This window comes from Dipteris shenzhenensis, chromosome 31 (genome assembly GCF_047967505.1).
Source record: "Dipteris shenzhenensis isolate YYH24624 ecotype China chromosome 31, Dip_SZ_1.0, whole genome shotgun sequence".
NCBI classification, from domain to species: Eukaryota; Viridiplantae; Streptophyta; class Polypodiopsida; order Gleicheniales; family Dipteridaceae; genus Dipteris; species Dipteris shenzhenensis.
Window position 1 is genome coordinate 46006858 of NC_141626.1, and position 13087 is coordinate 46019944.

Genomic DNA, 13087 nt, shown 5'->3' on the forward strand with positions numbered 1-13087 from the left:
CCAAACTGGAGTGTCCTCATCACTGATCCAAAAGCCATTGGATTTATGCCAATTTATGTGCGCCCCTGCCGCCAATCAAAATAAATCCAATGCTGTCCTGAAAGAAGTGAGCGTCTGTGGAGAGGCATCCAAATAAATTGCTGTGTCATCAGCCAACTCACTGTCAAGTAGCTCCTCTTCTCTTCTGATGGGAAGTCTGAGCCCAAAGATGTCAGCTTGAGATCTAACATAGATACTCATTGCTTCGGCCACGAACAGAAAAAGGAAAGGAGCAAGGGGGTATCCCTGACGGACTGATCTCGAAATCTGAAATCTCTCACCCCTTACCCCACCAATAAGTACCTGGCTATGGGCTGATCTGTACAAAGAGGAAACACCTTTGATCCAAACATCAGTGAATCCAAAGCGTAGAAGGGTGCCCTCCAAAAAACCCCAATCTACTCTGTCATAAGCTTTTTCAAAATCCAATAGTAGAATGGCAAGATTCTGGCCACTCTGCATGGCCCACTCTGAAGCTTCAAATGTTATCAAAAATACTTCTGCCATGCACAAATCCCGTCTGAGTGTCATGAATAAGATCAGGGAGAAGTGGCTGCAATCGGAGGCTGATAGCCTTGGCCATAATCTTGTAACAAGTCCCCAGAAGAGTGATAGGCCTCCACTGGGATACTAAATTTCTGCTACCTCCTTTTGGGATAAGGTGGATGAGACCCTCTGTAAGCGACCCAGGCATCTCGCCAGAGTCCCAAATGGCCTGCATGGCTGAAGTAATATAGTCTCCAATCATATCCCAAAATGCAATGAAAAAAGACGGGGTGAGGCCATCTGAACCTGGGCACTTGCCCTTGTGAAGGGCTGAAAGTGCAGTCCTGAACTCTGTGTTGGTGAAAGGTGCGTCAAGTAGAACATGCATATCCGGATTCACCAACAGAGGGATACTCTGTCAAATAGCGTGTCTAGCATCCTCTCTATCGTGTGTCTCAGGATCAGCAGTAAGGAGGGTGGCATAGAAATCTGAAGCTATGCGTAAGACGTCATCAGGCTCTGTCTGTAAAACCCCATGTGAGTCAATAAGCTGGGATACACTCTCTCTACTATGTCTAGGGCCAAGAGAAGAGAAAAAGTGTTTATTGACTCTACCACCCATCTGAACCCAGAAGGACTCCTGTGCATGAAAGGCATACTCTGCTCTCTGATCAAGCACTCTGATCAAGCAATAACTGCAGATGAGCCCTTACTGCAGCAAGGCGCTCCGGAATCCAAGCATCTGAAGGCCGTTTCTGCTCTTCCCTCTGCAAAGCTGCCAACTGCTGGCGAACACCAATCTCACGTCTGAGAATATCTCGTCTCCTGGTACAAGCAACTGAGCAGTAGAAGTCGCTAATACCAGAAAGGGCAGCGGCTACATGTGATGGATATGGCTGCCCACCCTGGACATGAGCAAACCATATCTGCAGGGCTGCCTCTGTAAGGTCCTCCTCTGTGTAAAAGGCATCTGGAATTCTGATGCTGGCAGACCGGCCTCTCAAGTGAGGCTCTGAGATAGCCAGCACAACAGGGAAGTGGTATGAAGTGGAAACCCCCGCAGCAATGCATACCGATCCACCTCTGTCTAGTGCCCAGTCATCTACATAGAATCTGTCAATGCGTGCATGAATAGGCATCTGTTGCCTCTTGTTCGACCAAGAGAACAGGAGGGACTGTGGCTGAAGAAGAAAGGCATCATCACACCAAGTATCTCTGCCACAGAAATGGAGTGAAGTCCGCCTTCTCTACCCCCTTTTTTGTCTGACGGTAACTCGACCATGTTAAAGTCACCTCCAATCACCCATGAATCCACAATGGGGGCCCAGGAGAGCAAAGTCTTCCACATAAGGACACGTTCCCTCTAATGTTGGAGGCATATAGGTTAAGGAAGCCAACCTTACGCCCTTCAATCAAAAGAATAATCCACTGAGCTCTAGAGGAGATAATGACTCCGTGCCCAACAACTAAGGGGAGAACCGACTGCGAAACTGAAATAGAAGTGCCCCCCCTGGTGCCCAAGGTAGGCGACCAAAAAGTATGGCCAGAAAGCAACTTGCCTGACTTGGCACAATCTCTAGAATCCAGCTTGTGCTCTTGAATAAATTTATATCAATGGAACCCCCAGTAACACCTGGATGAAGCTGATCCCGGATCAGCTGTCTACGGCGGCGATGTGGGACGCCACCTAGGTCCAACTGATAATCCTCATCGACGGGAGGATGTAGAGTGGAACACCTTACCCGACCTAGTGGCGGAAACAAACCCCTCAACAGGGGAAGACCTCCTGCTCGAGGGGGGAAGGATGGAACCAAGTGGTGGAAAATCAACAGGGGAAAGAATCCTAGCACCTGAAGAAGAAGCCCTGTCAATAGGAAACCCAACCACTGGCTCCCCAAAAGTAGCGGGCACAAACTCCTCCTCTGGGAAATCTGAACTCTCTGCCAAGGCTGAAAATGAGTTCCTGTGGAGCAAGCCAGACAACGGAGTGCGAAGGATCCCTTGTGAGGGAAGAGGATCAATAGTGTAAGCTATCCCCTTCCCCCTATCCAAGGGAGGAAGTGAGGAATGCTCTCTATCCTGTGTCTGCCCAGCCGCGGAGATCTCTCCTGCCTCAAGAAGAGCATCTGGCACTGCTGGATCTAAGGAAGAAGCTGCAACTGGGGAGGAGGTCGAAGCTTCAACGTCTCGGACTGTGCATGGTGAGACAGGAGGGACAGCTCAAGGTGAAGCAGAGTCCACTAAGGTACCCTCGTGAACTGAAGGAGGGACCTGCACACGTACTGGAACCCACTGTAGAGCGTCGCGTGTACCTGAGGGAGGTGGGGGTCGAGGAGCAGGTGAAGGACCTGTACCACCCCCCTGTCGAGGCCGAGGAGTAGGTGCTGGACCTGTACCACCACCTAACTGAGGAGGACCGCCATGCGAAGGTCGAGGAGCAGGAGCTGGACCTGTACCACCCCTCTGTCGAGGTCGAGGAGCAAGTGCTGGGTCTAAACCACCCCCCTGTCCCCCCTGTCGATGCCCTGGGGAGGTAGCTGTACCAGAGGGCTTCTTGGGCCTTTTCTTCTTCCTGGGGCAATCCCTGGCAAAGTGTCCAGAGGTCCTGCAAATCCTGCACTGGTCCTGCCTGCCTGAAATCTCTACTCTCTGGCGAAAAAAGGAACCATCCGGGCGCTGGATCATAACGTGATCCATCTTGAGGTTAGGATCCTTGCAAAGGACCCTAACTCTAGGAACCCCATCAGCCTTGGTTGCCTCTGCTACAGTCAATGGCAACCCAGGGAGGGGTGGGATCTCAGCAACTGCGCCAAAATGCTCCCCAATAACAGAAAGAAGTCGATGGTAAACCTGGGGAAGCCCGGGGAACCTGATGAAGAGCGAGAAGATTTTCTTATCTGCCTCTACTGGGTCGAAACCAATATGAAAGGCTTCAAAGAAGATCTTCCTGTGTCCCAGGTGTAAAAACTCAGCCTTGAGCACAGTGCTCGCAGCCTCTGGAGTGTCAAAAACAACCTTGAAAAAACCTCGTCCCAGAAGACGGACATCTAACAAATGTGGAGTGAGGTCTGGGGGGAGAGCCGCAAGCATCCAGTCTCTGGCTTGGGATCTGGAGGGGTGAGACCCGAAGATGCGTGCTAGCAACGTGGTAGAGCATTCAATCTCTACATCCTTCTTGAGCTGCTGCAACTCGTCTTTAGAAAAAGTGATAGTTTTCACGCCCGGTGGAGGTGGAGTAGGATTGGCTGACGGAGTATCCATCACCAATCGGGGTGAGGAGGCCGACTCTAACAAATTAAAGGCTCCTTCCGTTCCAAAAAAGCTGCGGGAGAAAAGGGGGGCAGAAGAAGGGGAAAGGAGGCAAGGAGGAAGCAGGGGGGAAGGGGAGGGATGGAGGAGAGGGGCTGAGAGGGGAAAGGGGCAAGCTGAGAGGGAGGGAGGGGGCGCTGGAGGGGAGGGCTGAGAGGGAGAGGAGAAGGAGAGGGAGAGGGAGAGGAAGGAGAGGGAGAGGAAGGAGAGGGAGGGGCAGGGAGGGGGCGAGGCAGGCTGGGAGGGGGAGGAGAGGGAGCGGGGAGAGAAGGGAAGGGGAGGAGAGGGGGGGGGGAGGGGGCGGAGAAGCAGGGAGGGGGCGGGGGGGCAGGGGAGCAGGCTGAGAGGTAGGGAGAGGGGCGGGTGAGCAGGCAGGGAGGGGGCAGAACAGCAGGGGGGAGGCGAGGGGCAAGCAGGGAGAGGGGGCGGAACAGCAGGGAGGGGACGAGGGACAGGCAGGGGGAGGGGGTGGAGCAGCAGGAAGGGGGAGGGGGCGGAGCAACAGGGAGGGGGCGAGGGACAGGAGGGGAGAGAGGGAGGGACGGGCTGAGGGAGGGGGTGCAGCAGGGGAGCGGGGAGGAGCAGCAGCTACGTCCTTCACATGCAACAACTAGACATTTGAAAGGAGACCCATAGTTGCTAATTAGCGGTAGGAGGCTCAATAATTGTGCAGTTTTTGGAAAAGGGGGTTAAAAAGCAATAATCATACGTTTTATTTGCAAATTGCCATGTGGAGAGGCTTAAGGAAAGGCCTGAAAGAAGAAGGGCAGACTATAGAGGCCTTTATGGCCTTCGAGTACTCAACCTACCCATCAAGGGTTGGAAACAAGGCGATAGCAAAAGATTTAGGCCCTAGGGCATATGGTTCTTTTGTCTGCATGCAGAAAAATCAGTGCCACAATTTCTGGAGGGAGTGCTTCTTGGCACATATGACCTCTCTGCCCACTTTGGCCTTGCTTCTCAATGGACCTTTCGCCGTGTTTTGTGGCCTTTGCCCATGGTGCATTTGCATTCGCCTGGTGCTTCTAAGGCATTGCCCACGAGGTCTGGCGCCTTGATGATGCTTGGGACATAGTGCCCTCCCTGTGCTTTGCAGTAACAGTTGGTGGTACTGCCTCGCATTGGCACCTAAGAGTCTTGGGATGAAGCCCGCCTTTAAAAATAGAAAAAAGGTTGGGGATGCCAGAGATTCTAGCCTGCCGACCTAAGGGCAAAATTGGGTTTTGAGTTTGCCTCCCAAGATGTGCCTGCAGAGAAAAGAGGGGCTGAGCTAGGGGATTGCCTCCCAACAAGAAAATACTTCTATTTCTTCCTCTCTTGAGAACAAAGAGAACTTTTCACCCTTTCACACTCAAAGAGGTGTCACTCTGCTGAGAGCTGTGGTTTTTGAGTTTGTAAAGGAGATCTTTCAGCTTGTACTTCTCTACAGCCAGTGAGTGCAAGGTGGGAGAGGAGAGGAAGAAGCAGCTACCACAAAAACAAGATACAAGAGAACAAAGCTTTACAATATGATATTAATACCGTAAGTGAAGCTCTATTATGCACATCACTCACACACTCTTACATTATAGGTATATTCCTTTTACCTCTCGTGTACAAGCGCCTAGTATATGCCCTATGCTGATTTGTTAGAAACGTCTCATATGGTTTGAGAGAGCAGAGATGAAGCTGAGTAATTGCATCATAGGTCTAGACGATAGGAGGGGGACCGTAATGGACAAGTAAGGTTTGAAGCGACAATGTGCAAGGCAGTAAGGTGAGCATGCAGTATACATGGCAAGGCAGCAAGGTAATGGCGCACTATCAGTAAGTATAGCAAGGCATAATGGCACTTCTTAGGCTACGGGGACTGAACAAAGAGACAGCCATTTGATATCGTATATGATACAAAAGAAGCACAGCAATACCTTAACAACATTGTTCACATTGTTCGAACCATTTGGTTTAGTTTTGTGTCTTGTTTGTGCTTCTATTTCAAGCCGATTTTTCTCTATAAAGTATTTGGTGGCACACGGTTATGGTTGATCAAGGTTTATATACTTAGTTTTTCAACTTGCGTCCAACTTGAGGCATATTTTAGTTAATGAGTGAAGCACATGACAAAGATTTCAATGTATAGATCGTGAAATATCATTGCTTTTGATAAGTTCTTTTAAGCATTGACTGCTGTATCTTGGGTGATTGATTATAATGACGTTGGATGATCATTGTCTGGCCATTATCTTTCTATTGTAGGCAGTCAACAGCTAGGAGAGGAGAGAGAAAACGTTCAGAAGGTTATTGATTTTTCACAATGCGATTTGCCTCTCATTTTGCAGGTAATTCAGCTGGTTTCTTTGATGGATAGATTGTTGAAACTGGAGAACTTAGACCTGCAGCTCACCCCTTATAGAGTACTAGCAACAAATCAGGATGAAGGAATGATGGAATTTGTACCTTCAAAATCTCTCGCTCAAGTATGCCATTGACTTCGAAGATGAGAAAGATCATGATGCTTTGATATTTTTGCCAGCTACCTGTTATTCTATGTGGTTTATTTCGACATATAACCCATCTTTGGCAGGTATTAAATGAACATAAATCTATTATCAGCTATTTGCAACAATACCACTATGACGAAGGGGGGCCATTTGGCATCAATGCTACTTGCTTGGAAACATTTGTGAAAAGTTGTGCAGGATATTGTGTCATCATGTACATTCTTGGTGTGGGTGACAGGTTCTCTCTCTCTCTCTCTCTCTCTCTCTCTCTGTGGATCTTCTTCATAATGAGTGTTTATTTGATCCTATAATGATGTAAATAAATAATGAATGTTTATTTCATCCTATAATGTTTGGCCCATTTATATCTAGCACCATTCTCTCTCTCTCTATGGATCTTCTTCATAATGAATGTTTATTTGATCCTATAATGTTTGGCCCATTTATATCTAGCACCATTCTCACCGACAAGGTATTATGAAGGTGTAAAAGGAGATGAACTCACCAAGTCCATTTGGTGGAATGTACAATTGTCACCCTTGTTTGTTGCACATCGAGGTCTACTATTTCCTAGAACAACATAGCAATATGCAAAATGCTTGCAAGTCAGCTCATCACCTCTCTTTTGTTCCTCATGTAGTAAGTTCCCCCATTGTGGGGAAGTTCTACTCTTGGAAACTTCACCACTCGTACAAGAAAGAAAGAAAGAAAGAACGTAGGTTTATGAAAGTCTTCGAAAGTCCTAAGGGTCTATGAGAGTGAAGGAAACCAAATACGATAAAACTTAAGGGGTGGAGCCACTAAAGTGGATTTCCAGCCCAAGGCTGATGTCTCAAAACAGAAGAGTAATTAGAGAAGTAGACCACAATGTCTCAATAGGAGGGCACACCTAGCCTAGCTGTTCACATGAGAACCCTGGGGGATCCTTGCAGAGGAACTAGTCGGTTGGCTGTCCACTAAGGTGTTGGAAACGCTGTATGCTGACCAATCTGTTGGCTGGCTGAGGGGAGAGGTGAGTGAGTCTGAATAGACATACCCAATGGGCTGTGTTCACCCAAAAGATATTGGGTAAGGTGACAAGTAACTTACCAAATGACTTTTGGTAAGTGAGTCACATTCAACTTTCTGTTAAGAAAGCTATGTTAGTGCTGTATCTGGTTTCATTATCTATCAAATGCAATAAGTCTTCTGCAGGTATTCAGATTGATTTTGAGGGATGACAGTACAGATACTACCCTACAGATACTATACAAAATCCAGATCTAAAAGAGGATTTAGTATATTTGGCATTACATTGAAAGACTACAACACTAAACTTGATGATAGCGTGAATCAGAATCTGAACATCCAACTGGATGTTGGATCTAACGTACTCAAACCTCGGATGAAATTGAGCAAGTGAGTCGGAATCGATTTCTGAGTTTACTCGGAAGATTCTAGAGCTGATGCTAATCTAGATCTGAAAGAGGATAGTATATTTGTCATGACATTGAAAGACTAAAACACTAAACTTTATTTTGGCATGAATAAGAATCTGAACATTTAACTGGACGTTGGATATACTCAAACCTCAGATGAGAATTGAGTAAGGGAGTTGGGATCGATTTCTCAGTTTACTTGGAAGATTCTAGAGTTGATACTTCTCCATTTACCATGCTTGGTAAATGTCTTGATTCCTAGTTCCTTTGAGCTACCACTGCAGTAGGATGCTAGATTGAGAGGTATAGTTTGAGAATCATCAGTTCGACTTTCCTACCTTGATTTATACTAGCATAAATCTCCTATGTCCAGGGCCTAGGCCAGACTAATCTGGGATCTTGGATAGGATCTAAGGTTAGAGCAGGGTCTAACTCGAGGTTGTGACAGGTTTAGATCCTATTGAGCTAGCCTACTTCGGGCTAGGCTATGAATGGCATGGCTGAGATAAACACGGCAAGGCATGGTGGTCCTTAAGTAAAGTAAATCTACTTCGGGCATGAATGCTAAAGTTTTGACTCACTGCTACGGGCTGAGTATCAAGGGTCCCAAGGAGTGCTCTCCTTGGGATGTATCTTGCAATTTCAACACCTTCCCTACTGTGTATTCTCACCCATGCTTCTAGGTCATTGATAAGAGAGAGAGAGAGAGAGAGAGAGAGAGAGAGAGAGATGTATTAACGTCTGCAAGAGGCCTCGCGGGCCTATGAGACAAAGTACAAGCCAAAAAAGTAACTCATACAAGCCACAGAGGGCTGAAGCAAAGGGTTCACTAAGACCCTTGCTGAAAGCGGAAGTGCTAAACTAGTGAATCAAGTGTCCAAATACTAGAGTAGCAAAAGCAAAATAACATAGAAGTATCAGGTGCTCAGAGCTAGCACTCCTAGTACATGCTCAGGTTCCGTATATCCAGGTAACCTAGTGGCTTGATGAGACGTGAGGAGCTTCCGTATATCTGTCTGTCGAGCTGTCTCTCGACGTGGGGGAGGGCGTGGTCTCCTTGATCTCTGGATACGGTGGGCTACGTCAAGGGTGATGCCTCATCTCTGGTGGTCACCTCTGAGGAGGGCTGAGATAGAACCTCGATGGTGCGTGATCTAGTCCCTTTATGTGTCGCACGTGGAGTGTGTGTCCCTCATCTGGTAGCATCATGGTGCATACTTCCAACTAATCCATGAAATCCATGATGCTCTCAATTCATCAAGCTCCTCTCCCTCAGTCTCATTGAGAGCTGACTCAGATGCATAGAAGGCTGTAACAAAAGTCTATGATCTGTTGATCTCGATGATCTGTGGCATGAGTCCCTGCTGCTCTTTGGTCTGTCGCATCAATGTCTCTCTGTTGTCGCATCTCAATTGGATAGAGCAGCCCAACACAAACCTGATCGTTAAAATGGATCAGCTGTGTAAGTGGACCAAAGCCATGCCCCTCTGAAAGTGGTAGTGATATCGTCCTCGGATCTCATAATAGACTAGGCAGACACATAGAAAATGCTCCTCCGTCTCGATCTCTTCCATTTGGCATAGTGTGCAAGTCCTCTGCTCTCTTGGTATGCCTGCAGCTCTCCCTGCCTTAATCCGCAGAGCTGATGTGATGAGACTCGCAATTGACCGATGGCAACCCTTAGTGCATGTGATACTCTCCTGTCCTCGAGATACTGAGGTCTGATGACAAGACCATGCTCTGAGACCCTCAGGAAGTGCTCATTGTAGAACTGGATCTTGGTGGAGAACTCCTCTTCCCCCCAAGCCCTAGGTGTATGGAGCTGGAGGAGGTTCAACCGTATGATACAGTTGATCTCATCTCGTGGGATCATCTCGGGTGGTGCATCCAGACTGTACTGAAAGGGGGGAAGTCTGTCCATTTGAATGCCATGACTACCAAACCACGTGGATATCCGTGCATACCATGCCATATCAACACCGCTCTTTGCTAGTTGTCTGGAGGACTCTACAACCTCGGTAATCTCCTTGGGGTAAGGCCCAGACTTTGTGGAGGAACGTGACTGCCTGAAAGATGGCATCAACCTAGAGAGGGATCATGGCGAACTCTGCCTGTATAGTTTGATGGGGGACTGAGGGTTTACTCCGAATCATCCTAAATCCCATAGTCACCTGTAGCCTCTCAAATCTCCGCCACTTTGTCGCGGAAATATCACTCCCCCAAAAAGGTACTGCATGCATGGCAGTCGGTCTCACCAGCGTGTCAAAAAGCCAACCCTTTGTCAAAGGGTCCGGGAAGTGTGCCTGGAAGCATCGCCTCTAGTCGAGCCAGAGCACTCTGTCCTCGTGTGAGTCGTGTCGTACCTACATGGATCATCATGAAATCTGGTCCAGTAAACACTATCCCCAAATATGTGTAAGACTGCACTATCTCCACAGGCTCGTCATGGTATGTGAAGCTTTGGTGACGGGACACTGCTCGCGAGGTATTGAAGATCATAACCTTGGGTTTCCCAAGATTAACTGTCAAGTCTCTCTCTGCAAAACATCTCGAGCCTGTAGATGTTTCTGCAGTCCCTCTGCTGATGATATGAGGACTATGTCATCAACATACAACATACAGCATTATTTGCACCATCAGGTCAGCCAGAAGCGAACCCTCTCCACCTAGGCGATCGACAAAAGAAGTGATCTCATCGATATAGAGCCCAAAAAGAGTTGGTGATAGGGGGCAACCTTGTTTTACTCCGATTGTGCTCTGAACCCAGTTTGATAGTCCTCCTGGGGCACGTACCTCCCTCTGACGGACTCATAGACTCATGACCCCCCCAAATCATGATCTCTGGGAGCTGCAACTCCTGTAACCTCCCGATTAGGCGAGAGCATGTGACAATATCAAATGCCTTACGAAAGTGTACGGAGCAAGTGTAGACTTTATTTCGCTTCCTCAATAATAGCCCTCAGGGTGAAAATGTGGTCTAGGGTGGAGTGCTATCTCTGAAAACTTGCCTGCCCAAGTGCCCGCTGCCCGTGACCCTCCGTATGGATGCTTCTCTAGTACTGACCCATATATCTTAGCCAAAGTGTGTCCAATCATAAGCGCAGTAGTTCCCAGTGTCCATGGGATCACCTGCCTTGTGTATCGGTACTATGGTGGTGCTCCAGGTAGGTGGGAAGCCATGGCATTTGGCATGGTTGAACAACTGTGCTAGGATCGGGGTCAAGATCTCTTGCCCATGCGCAAAATGCTCAGTATGTAGTCCCTCATTATCTGGTGATCTCCGGTTGTGAAGCCGAAGAAGGGCAACTCGTACATTCTGCGCAGTAAACAAATGACACGTAGTGGGTCTGGGCATAGAGGACATATCAGGTGGTGCTTGACCTCAGACTTCATATAGAGAGCATGCATATGTATGCCAGACTGCTAGATCTGTGATGGGGATGGGCGACTTCCCATCCGACAAGAGCCCCCAACCCGTAGTAGGGTCTCCTCCGCAAAAGGAGCTGATCACCTCATCCATTCTGTGCATGAGGAAAGCCTATTTCTTACGCTATCACTCGGCGTGAGATCCGTTGTGCCTCTGGTGTCCCAATGCTTGCCAATCACTCTGCACTCATCATCGAATCAGGGGTTTTGGGGCATCTTTCCATCTGGAACACATGCAGATCATGTCGTGGGAAAGGTTCGGGTGGCAACATCCTGTATCATTGAGGTAAGGGTGTCTGATGCATGTGCGAGGTCCATCCCCTCTCCAAGTAGTACCAGAAGCTTAGAAGCCAGGTGGCTCACGTACACCGGGTCAAGAGCACGGTCCTAGTGGAGGAGGCGGCATAGTAAAATCATGTATCTATGGGGCAAAGGCTAGTGGACTAAGCAGGTAGTCCACCATACTACTCCCCCCTCCATGTGGGAAACAAGTGAGCCCACCAGATGATGGCCATCTTGGGAGACCACTATATATGATCAGGTCATGTATAGCCCCCAACTCGAGTAGATGCCTCCCATATGCTGTCACTGGTGCATCTGCATCTGCCGACTGCCTCACGATCCCCAGCTCTGTTGCATCCATCTCTGGTACTATGAGGGAATCCTCATCGAAATCTAACAAGCCCACCTGTCTGTTCCCAGTACGTGCATTGACGTCACCAAGGAGGAGAGTGTCCCCGTGTTTGGAGAACTTTGTGATGTCATCATAGATAGTCTCATATGGGCTATGCCTGTCAGTGGTGACCTCTCGCGCATAAGATGATGTGTCTAGGGGAAAGTAACACACTACAATGAAGATCGGCCGTGCGTCTAGTAACTGAACACAGATCGGCCGTGCATCTAGTAACTGAACACGAATCCACATGTGCGTGTATGCTCCTCCCTTCGTATCACAGAGAGGAGTGGCTTCAGATGTGATCTCAAGAGAACAGCCACACCTCCATATCCTCGTACCCCACTACCCCTCCTCAGTTCCCTCTAATGAGCAGAATCCCATGTGTATCGTGTCACTGTGGGTAGCCCTCTCTCTATGCTCTCATGTGTCTCGGTGTAGAAGATCATATCTTTGTTATTGTATGTCTCCAAGAACCCCCTTGGGTCGTACCAGATGGTGCCATTACAATCGCACACTGCCATCCTCAAATTGTTTTGCATACTCGTCCCATTGTTCAGACACTGTCATGTGCTGAGAGAGAGAGAGAGAGAGAGAGAGAGAGAAATTAACGTCCACGGGAGACCTCACGGGCCTATGGGACAGTGCACAGAAAAGCAAACTCATACAAGCCTTAGTGGGCTGAAGGAAAGGGTACACTAAGACCCTTGCTGAGTACTAGTGAGTACTAGTCTATGCTAACATAATCATAATCATATCAATCAATCTATCCAGGCGCTGGGACGAAACCGAAGCCTGGTACAGTGATGGCTCTCTGGTGGGCTGCAAAAATGTCTCGTATCTGCGTCTATCGAGCTGTCTCGTGCCGCGGTGGGGGGCGCGGTCTCCTTGCTCTCTAGACTCTCTGGGCTATGTCTAGAGTGACCCCTCGTCTATGTCGGTCTCCCCTAGGGAAAGTTGTGATAGGTCGGACCTCAATAGAGTGTACTCTAGGGGCTCTCTGTCGCACATGTCGCCTCTGCGCCCCTCTCTCGGTGGTATTGTGCCGGCTGCTCATCCAGACTGCTCTCATATCGGCTAGCTTCTCTTCCTCCACTCCACTGTATCCAGGGGCTGACTCAAATGTATAGAAGTCTGTGACGTGCCGCTGTGCCCGGTCACCCTCTATGTCCTGTAGTGGTCTGACCATCCCCTGCTGCTCTCTGATCTATCGTAGAAGCACCTCCCTGTGTCGCTGCATCTCCATCATATAAATC

General features: G+C 48.6%; 1 protein-coding gene across 1 annotated transcript in view; it reads left to right on the plus strand.

The window, feature by feature from the left end:
- Positions 1-13087, plus strand: part of VPS34 (vacuolar protein sorting 34) — a 179830-nt gene that overhangs the window by 107381 nt on the left and 59362 nt on the right. The window contains exons 13-14 of the mRNA XM_087402441.1: positions 6153-6290; positions 6398-6552. Of these exons, the coding sequence (XP_087258567.1) occupies positions 6153-6290; positions 6398-6552 (293 nt within the window). The remainder of the gene's footprint in view (positions 1-6152; positions 6291-6397; positions 6553-13087) is intronic.